Below are 13,065 nucleotides of genomic sequence, written 5' to 3'. Positions count from 1 at the left end.
ATTTCCGTTGTAAAACCTTCCATTTAGTTTGGCACCGCATTCCATGTTTGTTATTATGTCTAGTTTTTCAGTGATTCAGTGAAAAGTAAAAATATGAAATAAATAAATATTACTTAAGAGACATCCGTGTCCGAGTGATTAACGGAAGGTCGGACGTTCTACCCAGGTGCCCGTCCGTGATGAAATTATGCCCTTCGGGGTACCTGTGGTCGTCCTCCACCTTCAAAAGCTACAAAGTCGCTATATGACCTTCATTATGTTAGGGTGAGTCTAAACCCGACAAAAATAGTTATTCACCCGCTGATACATACTTTCATTTAAGTGCGTTATAAAGCAGATTTGCAGAGCTTAGCGGGCATGCTCAATTGAAACAAATCTAAAATAGTCAGGTGGTTTTAGTGGCAAAAGTGCTCTAGAAGTCATTTTATGAGAGCCGGCTTGTTAATGCCCGAAGACAATATATTTGTTGAAGCTTGAACCTTACCGGTTACTTTGATAGCTGTCTCCAAAATATAACAATGTTTTATGTAAATTAGAGGGGTCAAAAGGTCATGCTATGAAATTCTGATTTTGAGATTTTTGTGTAGCTTTTATTTCAGTGATTCTGTACTGGCAAATTTTCTTGAAAATTGTAACCTAAATGTATTATGAAATTATTTATCAGTCATTTAGAATTGATGCAAAGCTAAAACAGAACATGACAAATAGAAACAATATCTGAAATTAGGGTCAAAGGTCATGCACTTTATCTTTTTACGTTGAGACAATGTCATCTATAGATACTATTAATATTTTATCCAAAAGTGATGAATAGAATTTATTAAAACTTCATATAAAGATTAAGGACATTAGGAAAAGTGCTTTGTACAAGTACAATACATTTATCAAGCTTACTTTTTGAATTATCTCCCTTTATTAAATTTATATATAACATTTCTTTTCCAAAGAATAACTCTAAATTTAACTAATCATTTTTGTTGAAATTTCACACAACGATATAGACCATAAAAAGAAACTGAAGCGTATAAGATCATATGTCAATCTCGCTCATTCTTAAAATTATCTCCCTTTACAGAATTTAGTTGTTTGAACCGTATCGTTAAACACTAAATGACATTACTTTCTATTCAGTGGTCTAAATAGTACTTACGTTACTGGCATCAGTTGATCGTTACAAAGCTTTTGTCAAAAGGTCTGTGGTACCCTACTTGCTTAAGGGATTGTTCAATTGTATAGACAACATATCAGCAGATGGTCACAACCAAAACTGAACATAGACATAAAGATTGATATTTATCGTATAATGTACTTGTTAAATCAGACCTCAGCTCCTTGATACTTACGTTATCATCAATATATATTATGTACAGCACAACATATGATCTTTGATAGTTGTATATTCCCTTTGTCTGCATATTTTGTATATAATTTAACTCAGATATCTTAAGCATTGTTATTTTTTTTGAAAATTATTGTCATCACTTGATCGTCATCAGCGTCGGAGTTGCCTGGATAAGTTTTATGTTTAGGTCAGCTTTTCTCCTAAACTATCAAAGCTATTACTTAAAAACTTGCAAGACTCGTTCATCACCGATAGTTGACTCTGTACAGCAAGAAACATAACTCCATTCTGCTTTTTGCAAAAATGATGGCCCCTTTCGGACCAAAACATATCAAATTTCTTATTAAAGTTTTATGTATAGGTCAGTTTTTATCCTACACTATCAAAGCTATTACTTTAAAACTTGTAACACTTATTAACCATCTAAAGCTGACTCTGTTAAGCAATAAAGCATAACTCCATCCTGCTTTTTGCAAGAATTATGACCCCTTCTGGACTTATATCAGATTTCTTGCTTAAATTTTGCGTTTAGGTCAGCTTTTCTCATTAACGGTCAAAGATATTGCTTTAAAACTTTGAGCAGTTATTCGCCATTTAAAGCTGGCAAGTACAGTAACTCTAAATTGTTTTCTTGCAAGAATTACGACCTCTTTTGGACTTAAAACATCATGGATATAACAATATTTCCATTAAACAGAGACAAAAAATCAGATGAGCATTTGTACCCGCAAGGCGGTGCTCTTGTTTTATTTCAGCATGCTTTTATGGTAACGTATGTACCGATACTTGTATTTACCTTTGAAAAAATGTACTGCATAACAGAGGAATAATTCGATTTCTTTTTATATTTGTGATTTCTTATTACATGTCGCTTTTACATAATTTTAATCAATAAAATGCCCCCTCCCACAATTTACCACACTTCGAGCAATGACTGTCTACCACTGAGTACTAGTATATGATGCTATGTTTAGCGTACCATTTATTTCACCAAAATCAACGTTACATTATAACACTTAAGACTGACAAACTTTTCAAAGTTACACAATGAGCATTAAGTTTCAGTGCTTAGTTAACAAGCATCTCTTAATGTCTTTTGAATAATTCTCTATATAAATTACTTTAAAGTGCATTCTTTCGCCAGATGTAGCTTATTGGTACATACGTTTCTTAATGAAATAATGTGTTTTGAGTATACTTTTGACCCCTTTTAAGACCCTTCTAAGTGTCAAGTTTAACCTTTTACCTGCACATACATAATTAACGGGGCATTTTCACTCGTATATTCAAAGTAAGCATGCCATGAAAGAATTAACTAAATAGAAAATATACAAAAGTAAAAAAAATCGACTTAAATTCAATCATCTGCATACCGTATGTAACCTTTACACGGTATTTAGACTATGAAACAACGGTATCCAATTTCTGTAATTCAAGTCTGACTAAGCCTATTATTTTGATAGGTTATGTCAGTTTGTATGAAATTAGGACATATTCTTATTTTGCAATAGTAAAATATAACGGTTCTGAAATAGAAACAAATCTTATTATCAACAGACGTTGCAGATTTGTATCATTTACTTGAGGACCCTTCACAAATATTTGAATAATTGTGTCGGTTTGATATTAAAAACAAAAATAATTATTTTTTACTTTCTATCATTGAAATGTGCAAGCAATATAAAATAAACAAGAGGACCATGATGGTCCTGAATCGCTCACCTGTCCCCACATGACCCAGTTTTGAACTGAGTATGACGTCGTTTGTTCTATTATTTGACATAGTGACCTAGTTTTTGAACTCATGTGATCCATTTTTGAACTTGACCTACATATCATGAAGATAAAAATTCTGACCAATTTTCATGAAGATCCATTGAAAAATATGGCCTCTAGAGAGGTCACAAGATTTTTCTATTATTTGACCTAATGGCCTAGCTTTTGAAGGCACGTGACCAAGTTTTGAACTTGACCTAGATATCATTAAGGTGAACAACTGAACATTCTCACCAATTTTCATGAAGATCATCATGAAAAATATGGCCTCTAGAGAGGTCACAAGGTTTTTCTATTTTTATATCTACTGACCTAGTTTTTAATCGCATGTGACCCAGTTTCGAACTCTTTCTAGATATCATCAAGATGAACATTTAGACTAATTTTCATGAAGATCCATCGAAATATTGCCTCTAGGGAGGTCAAAAGGTTTTTATATTTCTAGACCTACTGACTTAGTTTTTGAACGCAGTTGACCTAGTTTCAAAAATAACCTAGATATCATCAAGATAAACATTCAGACTAATTTTCATACACATCTTATAAAAAATGTGGCCTCTAGAGAGGTCATAATGTTTTCTTATTATTTGACCTACTGACCTAATTTTTGATGGCACGTGATCCAGTTTCAATCTTAATCTAGATATCATCATGATGAACATTCTGACTAATTTTCATGAAGATCCATTCAAAAGTATTGCCTCTAGAGAGGTCACAAGGTTTTTCTATTTTTAGACCTATGACCTAGTTTTTTTACCGCAGTTGACCCAGTTTTAAGCTTAATCTAGATATTATGAAAATGAACATTTAGACCAACTTTCATACAGATCCCATGAAAAATATGGTCTCTAGAGAGGTCAAAAGGTTTTTATATTATTTGATCTACTGACCTAGTTTTTAATGGCACGTAACCCAGTTTCAAACTTGATCTAGATATTACCAAGATAAACATTCTGACTAATTTTCATGAAGATTTATTGAAAAGTATGGCCATTAAAGAGGTCACAAGGTTTTTCTATTTTTAGATCTACTGACCTAGTTTTAAACCGCAGGTAATCCAGTTTCGAAAATACCCTAGATATTATCAAGATGAACATTCGGACCAATTTTCATGAAGATTCCATGAAAAATGTGACCTCTAGAGTTGTTACAAGTAAAGGTTTACGGACGGACGGACGGACCTCGGACGCTGCGCGATCACAAAAGCTCACCTTGTCACTTTGTGGCATGTGAGCTAAAAAGTGGAAAACCACAGGTGGCCCAACACGACATTAACGAAAATGTTGCAGGCTCGGTTTGACTGAGCCTGTTCATTGACGGTAGTGGAAAAACATGCTACCGCCCATACCCTCTAGCCCCGAATTGAGCAGAACTCAACATTTACACATGTTATAAGTACTAGAATATAATTTAGAGACGTCTGCAGATGTATTCATACTGCGGTGCGCATGGAACCTCCAATGATGCACAGAGTGCAATTCAATGAAAAGCGGCGTATGGTCGCCAGATAAAATAATGGTTAGGCCCTAAACGAGAAAACAATGGGCAAAACTAAACAAACTATAATTTAGAGAGTGGGTAGGATGTTATGAAGCCAGCATATCACATAAACTGCCAAAAGACAAAATTAAAAAACAGACACCATATCCAAGGGGTGACTGAAGAATACCGAGGCGGGAGTAATGGACCACCCAGGCCGAGATGTTCAAGCTGAAAAATTAAACAGTGCACTAACACAACATAAGTGTCGTGCGTAACGATTTGAAGAGATCGTTAAACCATTTTGAACGCATAGGGCGGTCGTTTTTATTCGTTCTAAGTTGTTTCCATACCTTCACCATTTTGTACTAAAAATAAATATTTGCGTGTTCAAACTGCCCAAGCATAGGATGTAGAGATTTTGCTAAGTGTATTGAAAGACTGTGAGGAATGGAGGGTCATGATCACAACAATCCTTCTTACTGTGGCAAGCATATATTATGTTCTTAATGTACGACACCAAAATAAGACGGACGGGCAGGTAGGCGCACGTATGCATGTATATTGCCCACTATATCTGTATATCATAATTTTTTTTTGCAGTTTAGACTTGTCACTAATAGACTCATCGATGGTTTGAAGGTTTTTTTCTGGGTGGAGGGCGGGAGGGAAGATAAGATGGTGGTTGTAAGAGAGAAAACTTTCTTCTGTAACACTTCATTATCTATGAATAACTATTACAGAGGGGCGCCATAACGACGTTTATCATTGCGACAGAACGACAGAACGAGATAGCAAAATGGCACAAATTAGACAAAATAAGATATAGATATTCATTTGTAGTTAAGTTTTGGAATAGCATACATGTATTCAGATTAACCTGGCGTTCCCTTTGAAGTAATCTCTGCTTTTGTTTTCTTAACGAGTAATCCAAACGACGTCAGGTGGGGAATCCTAATTCGATAGACTTGTCTATTTATTTCAATTTGTTGTTTTCGAAATTGAATTGAGAATCATTTCAAATGGGAAGATAGCAAAACATTTAAGACAATCATATAATCCCAGATAAATAAATTCGATTAGGCACGACTATGGGTCAAAGGTTTCTATGACGGTAAAAAGTACTTTAAGATGAGTTAGAGAGTACATTATATCTTTATGTTGGGCCTCAGAATTCTTCATGTGAGGAATCTATCCATCTGGCTTACGGAAGGTCGACTCCCTGTGATTAAATAATGCACGTAGGGGCACCAGGGACTTTCCTTCACCATCAAAAGCTGGGAAAGGTGATCGTGTCAATTTGACTTAAACACAACAAAAACAAAACATACCTTTATGTTTTACTTTCATTTCATATTATAGGAAAATTCCAAGCAGTTTTTATCGCTCCACTAACTTTAGAAGTGGCGGACGACAAAAGGTGACGTCAAATCACAAAACAACAGTATCTACTTCGCAGAAGAACAGTCAAAGTCATTATTTTACTGGTGCCATTGTTCTTAATTTAACGACACAAAAAGCAGTTCATTTAGACTATTTTGTACTAATTTTTGATAAACTGTCTTTTGTCTCAGCCAAAATAGTATTTGAATGGTTCTAGAAATTGGAATCGTAACAATAATAAATGTCAAAGTATATAAACACTGTAGATCAGGTAATTCTTAGCATGGCTAAGTAGAACATCAGCTCAGTATGGTATGTTCGTCGTTACTCAATAGCGTTTGATTTATAACCAGGTCTTATCACCAAGGATTTTAAATAGAAGAGTATGTATCCTATGACACCTAGATTCAATTTCAGTATAAATAATCATTACGTAGGGTATACTGACTGTAGTAAATCTAAAATTAGAAAATGGTTCTTTACGTAAAAACAATGACAGAATGATAATATTTAAAGCATTCTCCACAGTGTTCTTTGTTTGTTTAAACATGATGTGATTAAAACAATCTAGGCACAAATTCTTTCAAATTATGTAAAAATCATATTCAAAAGATCGTTTGAAAAAAAAAGAACAATTTATTTCGGTAGGAAATGTGTATTGTTATTTTTGATATTACCATTTGAAATCATACTTATTATAGAACATTCTAACATGACCAGCAAATAACCTACATACATGTAGAGCAAATTCTATCTCGGGTTATTCTGCAATAAACCACTCGCACGTTCGTAAAAAAGTGTTACAGTCATTTCTAACACTGTTGATACTAGTATGTCGTGTTAGAATGGAAATAATAATTTTCCAAGTTTGATTTATCGTAGAATAACCCGAGTTTTTCGTTCTTATGCAAAACAATATATCACTCAGGCCTACGGCCTTTGTAATATATTCTTATGCATGAGAACTCAAAACTCGGGTTATTCTGAGATAAACCACGTTTGGGAAGTAATTATTTCTTAATTATACTGTAAATGTTTGCGGTAAGAAGTGTTAACGTTGTTAAAATCTGTACCGTCAAAATAGCAATTATGATTACCATAATATTAAAATTATTCATTTAGTAGCATTTCACCTCATTCAAATATAGTATTTGTATTTGTATAACCTTTGATTGAAAGGTCACTGACAACTTAAACTCAGTTAAATGCACTTGTAAACAGATGCTATTTTAACGTTCTCTCGGAACAGTTGTGCAAAATTGTGTTTTCTTTCCAACACAGCAGTTCATTTGCTTTGCATAATTTCAACCAGAAGTATGTAATGAAATACTGTAAATGCTAAAGAAACTCTTGCTTTGATCGTGTGCCAGATGCTGAGGCTGGGATATGGCAGCATATATCCGATCTCCTTTTTGTAGTTTAAATACAGCCCCGACAATACTTGTAAATTCTGACTCTTCTTGAATAGTTTTACATCTTGATTTTGCGTTTCCAACAAGCGTGTAACCAACTCCTCTATTCGATATCAAATTCACATAGTGTCCGAATATGTCGTCAACAGCATCAACGGTACTATTCATGTTTCCAAACATCATTTTTACTTGTGAAGTGACAAAGTAAAATCCCGACCTTTCTAAATAAATTGTACCATCATTGACCAAATATTTGAATCCTGGCTTCATAACTGAGACGACCGGTGTATTCCAGAATATCTTTGCTGATGTTCCAGTAGGTACTGTAATGAAATTAGAAGCAATATATATTTCAAAATATATAATAATCTAAATAAAACGACATTCATAATTAAAAAAAAACAACAACATAGATTCGTCTATAATATCTAGACTACTTGTTTAAGCGAAATGCTACTTATGTGCACAGATTTCAAAATGTTTGGTCTTTTATATCAATTATAAAAATCTTGAAATAGATTTCATCAAATTAAACAATCTTCTTATAGATTTTATTAAAATACACAGCACTGTAAGATTGCTTATACCATCTCATTAAATTATATAGTATCTAGACTGGATTTAATCTGGAAATAAATTCAAATCCCTTCAGCAAATATCATTAGAACTGAGTTTTTTTTTCGAGTTGGTCGTTACCCAAATATTGTTTTGAACTGAAGTAAGATGTTATAAAGCTTTTAAAATTATAGTTGCCCTCTATTGAACCACAGAACAACATTTTTTTCTATCAAATTTTAAAACAATATATAAACATCTTGTTACAGAATAAAATCCAAATGTAAATGCATTATTGCATATTGCTGATTTATTCCTTGCGATGTCAGTTTTAGTTAATTAGTTATTTACCAGGTTTTGTATCAGGTGCAATCCCTAAAAGATGAAGAGTCGTTGTATTTGATTTTACGGCCTCACAATTAAAACCGCTCAGGTCCAGTGTAGGTGTCTCTGTAAAACATGCACATATCAGATATAGGCACATTTTCTGTAGGTGATTTTTAAGTTTAGGAGAGTAAAGTTAAGCTCAGTTTTACTGCCACGTAACGTTTGAAGTATTTTTAAGAAGGCACACTTGTCATTATCAGCTGCAGTTGTAACATACAAATATATGACTATCTAAAATAAATACATCAAAAGAAATACAGTGACTGTCATGGGAAATTATGCATCATTATTACTATAACGTTCTTGTACATACCTGGGTTGGCGTTCTCATTGAACTTTTCAGAAACACTCTGAAATACATATATAAATTATCATATACCTTTGAACAGACATCTTTCGTTTCTTGTAAAATTTCATTAAATTCAATTGCTTAATAAATAGCAGATATATATGGTTTTGCAACATTCTTTCACCATATACAAAAGTGTAAGGACAGATTATTACATTAATTTAAGAATCTTAAATAATCTTCCTTTGGAAGATATAACTTGACCCATTGGAAGACATAATTACTTCCCTTAGAAGACACAACAATCTTTATTTGAAATTGGAAGACACAATAAACTTCCTTTGAAAGACTCAATAAGCTTCCGTTGGAAGACACAATGAACTTCCTTCGAAAGACACAATAAGCTTCCTTTGGAAGACTCATCGAACTTCTTCGAAAGACACAATACGCTTCCTTTGGAAGACACACTAAACTTCCATTTTAAAACACAATAGACTTCAATCGGTAGACACAATAAGCGTCATTTGGAGAACACATTGACTGTCTTTTGGAGGACATAATATGCCTACTTTGAAAGATACAATAAGCTTCCTTTAGAAGACAAAATAAGCGTCCTTTGGAAGACACAAAATAATGTTTATGAAGGTCTCCATATGTGTGCATTCTTTAACCAAAGTCCTTTAAGCATATTCAGGGTAGTGTAATTTCGCAAAAGATAATTAATTTGGTCACACCATTGTAAATTTGTTAAAAGTCGTTTATTAAGACATTCCTAATATTTGACCCTAAACCAGTTGTTTAGGTTCTTAAGGATATTATAAATGCACTGTCCCTAAAAATCATTGCGTTGTATTGACTGAGAGCCAAGATTGTCCCAGTAGCTTTCTAAGTAAATTGGAATAACTGTAACCTGTTAAATCAATAGCTTTACCTTAGTAACCAAACTGTGTAAGACAACATCAGCATTCCCACAACATAGTTCTGTCATCTTTTCAATTTTCTTCAACATTCCAACAGGACAACTATTCATTTTCTTTGCTTTGATAAATTTGTCCATTTTGAAGCAAAGCTGTTGCTGTTGCTGTGTTGGGGTCAAAAGACTGCCTCATTCCACGCCAGTACAATACCAGGGTAGGCAATGTAAGCAGCTCGGTACACAATGTGATTATAAGAACCATGAAACAGCATTTCTCCTGTTGAACAAGAGTGTACATTATAAGCAAGAAACAAATATCAACAATACATTAAACAGAAAATAAGGCAGCATATGTCTGTCATAAACTTCTTTATATCTTTTGAATAAAAAAGAAAAAACATCTTAAATGTTTCCTTTCCTGAAGCTTAACGGTTAACATGCATATTGATTACTAAGAAGGAAAGCATTTATTTCACCATTTCCCAACTGACAAAGGACAAATGAACTAGTCCATTGTAAGCAATCTAAACACAACTGTTACATATCCCTTTAGGAATGTCTGTTAACGAGATTGAAATATTCGTTCTTCGTAATTGCTTATATATTGCCTACAGAAATTTGTTAGTTTTTTCCTAGTTTTGGTCAATAGTTGTTCTTTTGTATTGTATGTCGCTTATATAACGAAAGAAGATTGTGATAAATGCATCAAGATAATTTGGATTACTACTGCGTCCGTTTCTGGAAATTTTTATTAAAACAATCCTGGCATCATTTCGACTCCAGTGGTGCTCGAACCTATGATCTCGAAATTGAACGGTTGACACCTTAACCACAGTAACAGTGATCATTAATTGCAAATGAAAGTGTGTCTTTAATTACTATAGTTTGATAAATACTGCTCAACGATGTATAGATTCATGTCGAATGACCTAAACCGAGAATATTCATCCACTATATCGATTATTCTTTTACATCTTTTTTAATTATAAAAATAGCTTTCAAGTGTTTGTATGCTGCCAATGTTGTATCATCAAAGTTTTGCATTCATGTAAATATCAAGGTCCTAAGCCTTTTCATATAAACAGTATACTATTCACACTATCGCATGTTAATAATATGTTCAATTATGTTGTTATTACTTAGACTGACATTCCATGTTTAGTATATCAGTAAAATTCAGAAAAGAGTAACCCACCAATTCAAATACTTCCGTTATTAATTTGAGAGGGTTGGGTGTTGTTTGGACAAAACTAATTACCAAACTTTATTTCAAGGTAAAACATACGTTCCAGAATGGGAATGTTTTCTATGCAATGGATGTTCATTTAAAAAATCTCTCTTGGAATGAACAAAAAGTTTAAAGTAAAAAAATATTAAAGTAAATTGAGTGACCACGTGAAAGGCGTATTACTGAATGTGACTCACGGGCAAGAGTTTTATAAAATTATAGAACTTTCAAGAGATATAATCACTATGAATACTAGCAATGATTACCAGTAGTTTCCCCATCCATTACCTTGAAAAGTATATTATGTGTTCCAGAACAATATTTTGCTGTAGACATCATCCAGCTCAGAAAACTGCTGATCTTAAATAGAAATTAGAATGGAATTAATAAATTCTTTGAATCAATGCTTTTAATTCGCACTATTTACCTTTATGTGATATATATCGCTTCATGAAATTTTCAAGGCTTTTTTTCAGTACATTAAAACAGTTAAGTAGCCTGTACCATAATATAAAGAGATCAAACAAAACCAGTCACTGCACTTTCGTGACCTGTACCTTTTTGTAGTCATAAGCTAAATGACACCTTTGTTTCAATTGTTCTGAGATTTAAAAATCCATTTCAAAATTATATAGATTTATATACCTTCTAATCTAAATGTAATAAAAAATGTCTTAGATATAAACCTTACTAGATTTTAGCATATGAAATTCCATAACGCATGATAAGTCACCTTAAAATATTAGAATAAAGCTCTAATTATTGTTAAAAATCTCAGCAGTTGAAAAGTACTTAAAAATATAAACTGTTTTTAAGCTTATTAGTAACTAAGTTGAACGCAATTCAATATTAATATAAATTGCCATCATTTTTCGTAAGAATTTTCGAATGATACCCTTCCTGTATAGATGGCTTGATGTGACATGTTACAATATTTTCCCTTTCGCAGGTATGACCGGTGCAATTATGAATTTTACCCGCTTTGTTTAAAGTTATCATTTATTGTAAGAAAAATAAAAGCTAAAAGAAAAATCATTTTTTTGATTTTGAATTTACTATTTACTACAGGAGAAACTATTTTGATAACAGTAACAGGTTTATTTCTTAAATATCAGTAAATAAATGTACTATATTAAAAGTGGAATTCTTAACAATTTTATTATTTACCATTTCGTTGATTATTCAATGGAAATATGCTACTTAACACCGTTTAACTTGGCTTGTGCCTTAAATATCTTGATTTCGAAAATAAACAAGTCTTACCTTTGATATGCTTGATGTTATAACTGCATGTTTTTAACTTAGCATAATTTCTTATCATTGCATAACTTGAATAATGGCTATTTTTGTTTTCTGATTATTCTTTTAAAAATCTATTATCTTTGAAGTCATCGTGTCTCTATATCTTATCTTAATTTAGTTTATAAATAAATGAGTTTTATTTTACGTTTATTGTGAATTTAAGCTTATCCATTTACATTTTGTCGGTGTTATTTATAACTATGATTGAGGGGGTTTTGTTATACTTACAAAAACAACTATTTTGTCTTATGTTTTGTAATAATTGCTGTCATTATAAAACAAAAACAATTATTTTGTCTTAACTATTTGGTAATGATTACTGTCATCTTAAAATGGGAAAATGCTCTAAAATTACAAATTGACGCACACAATCTAAATTCGGAATTTACTTTAGGTAAAATAAAGGCTTCGACCATCCAGACGTCAGAGTTTGAGTTTCGGATGACCTGTATGGAATTCCAAAACAGTATAAATTTTGTCATATTATTTAGACTATTTTCCAAAAGTTAAATCTGGAAGTTTAAGGACAAACACATCTTAATGTTAAAATGCACTACAAATACTTTCATTTTTGGTGGTATTGAATATAATCAAAATTGTGATTATGATCAAAACGTAATATTAAGATGATCAATAAGAAGAACCAGGGGATGATTATGATGATAATGATAATGATGAATACATTTAGCTCTAAGGAAATAGCCTAAACATTCTTAAAGTTTAATATTTTCAATATTTCTATTGATATAAAAGTACTGGTGGATTTTATGTCATAGTGTTAAGCCTGAAAGAAATTGAAATATTCATATATTGAGAAAATTATTCAGGAACTGTTAAGATTAAAATGAACTTCAATAACATCAAAGTGGCCTAAATATAAAGAGATCCGACATCTAACATCACTGTCAGGAAAAGTATCTTAATATGTAAGACATTTTTCTTCATTTTGATTTTTCTTGCCAACTTAAAATAAAACTTATCTTATCTTATCAAATC

General features: G+C 32.3%; 1 protein-coding gene across 2 annotated transcripts; it reads right to left on the bottom strand.

Annotated features, from left to right (window-relative positions):
- Positions 1-6,423: 6,423 nt before the first annotated feature.
- On the bottom strand, positions 6,424-12,174 carry LOC123555532 (tumor necrosis factor-like). 2 transcript variants are annotated; one of them, XM_053535932.1, is made up of 6 exons: positions 12,031-12,174; positions 11,034-11,127; positions 9,555-9,816; positions 8,648-8,684; positions 8,299-8,397; positions 6,424-7,715 (listed from the first exon to the last, which is right to left on the bottom strand). In XM_053535932.1, the coding sequence occupies exons 3-6, from the start codon at positions 9,678-9,680 to the stop codon at positions 7,285-7,287; spliced, it is 693 nt and encodes a 230-aa protein (XP_053391907.1). In that variant the 5' UTR covers positions 9,681-9,816; positions 11,034-11,127; positions 12,031-12,174; the 3' UTR covers positions 6,424-7,284. The 2 variants fall into 2 exon arrangements, with proteins under 2 accessions (XP_053391907.1, XP_053391906.1); XM_053535931.1 differs by having other exon boundaries at positions 11,056-11,127.
- Positions 12,175-13,065: the final 891 nt, after the last annotated feature.

The sequence above is a fragment of the Mercenaria mercenaria genome, unplaced genomic scaffold (genome assembly GCF_021730395.1).
Source record: "Mercenaria mercenaria strain notata unplaced genomic scaffold, MADL_Memer_1 contig_587, whole genome shotgun sequence".
NCBI classification, from domain to species: domain Eukaryota; kingdom Metazoa; phylum Mollusca; class Bivalvia; order Venerida; family Veneridae; genus Mercenaria; species Mercenaria mercenaria.
Note: the sequence above shows the minus strand (reverse complement) of the source record. Positions and strands in the feature narration are given on the sequence as shown.

What these genes read in the sequence shown, in the direction of transcription:
- LOC123555532 (XM_053535932.1), bottom strand. Translation starts at nt 9,680, where the DNA reads ATGGACAAATTTATCAAAGCAAAGAAAATGAATAGTTGTCCTGTTGGA. An exon ending in CAATGAGAACGCCAACCCAG is followed by an intron (nt 8,398 to 8,647) that starts GTATGTACAAGA and finishes CATGTTTTACAG; the next exon opens with AGACACCTACACTGGACCTG. An exon ending in TGCACCTGATACAAAACCTG is followed by an intron (nt 7,716 to 8,298) that starts GTAAATAACTAA and finishes ATTTCATTACAG; the next exon opens with TACCTACTGGAACATCAGCA.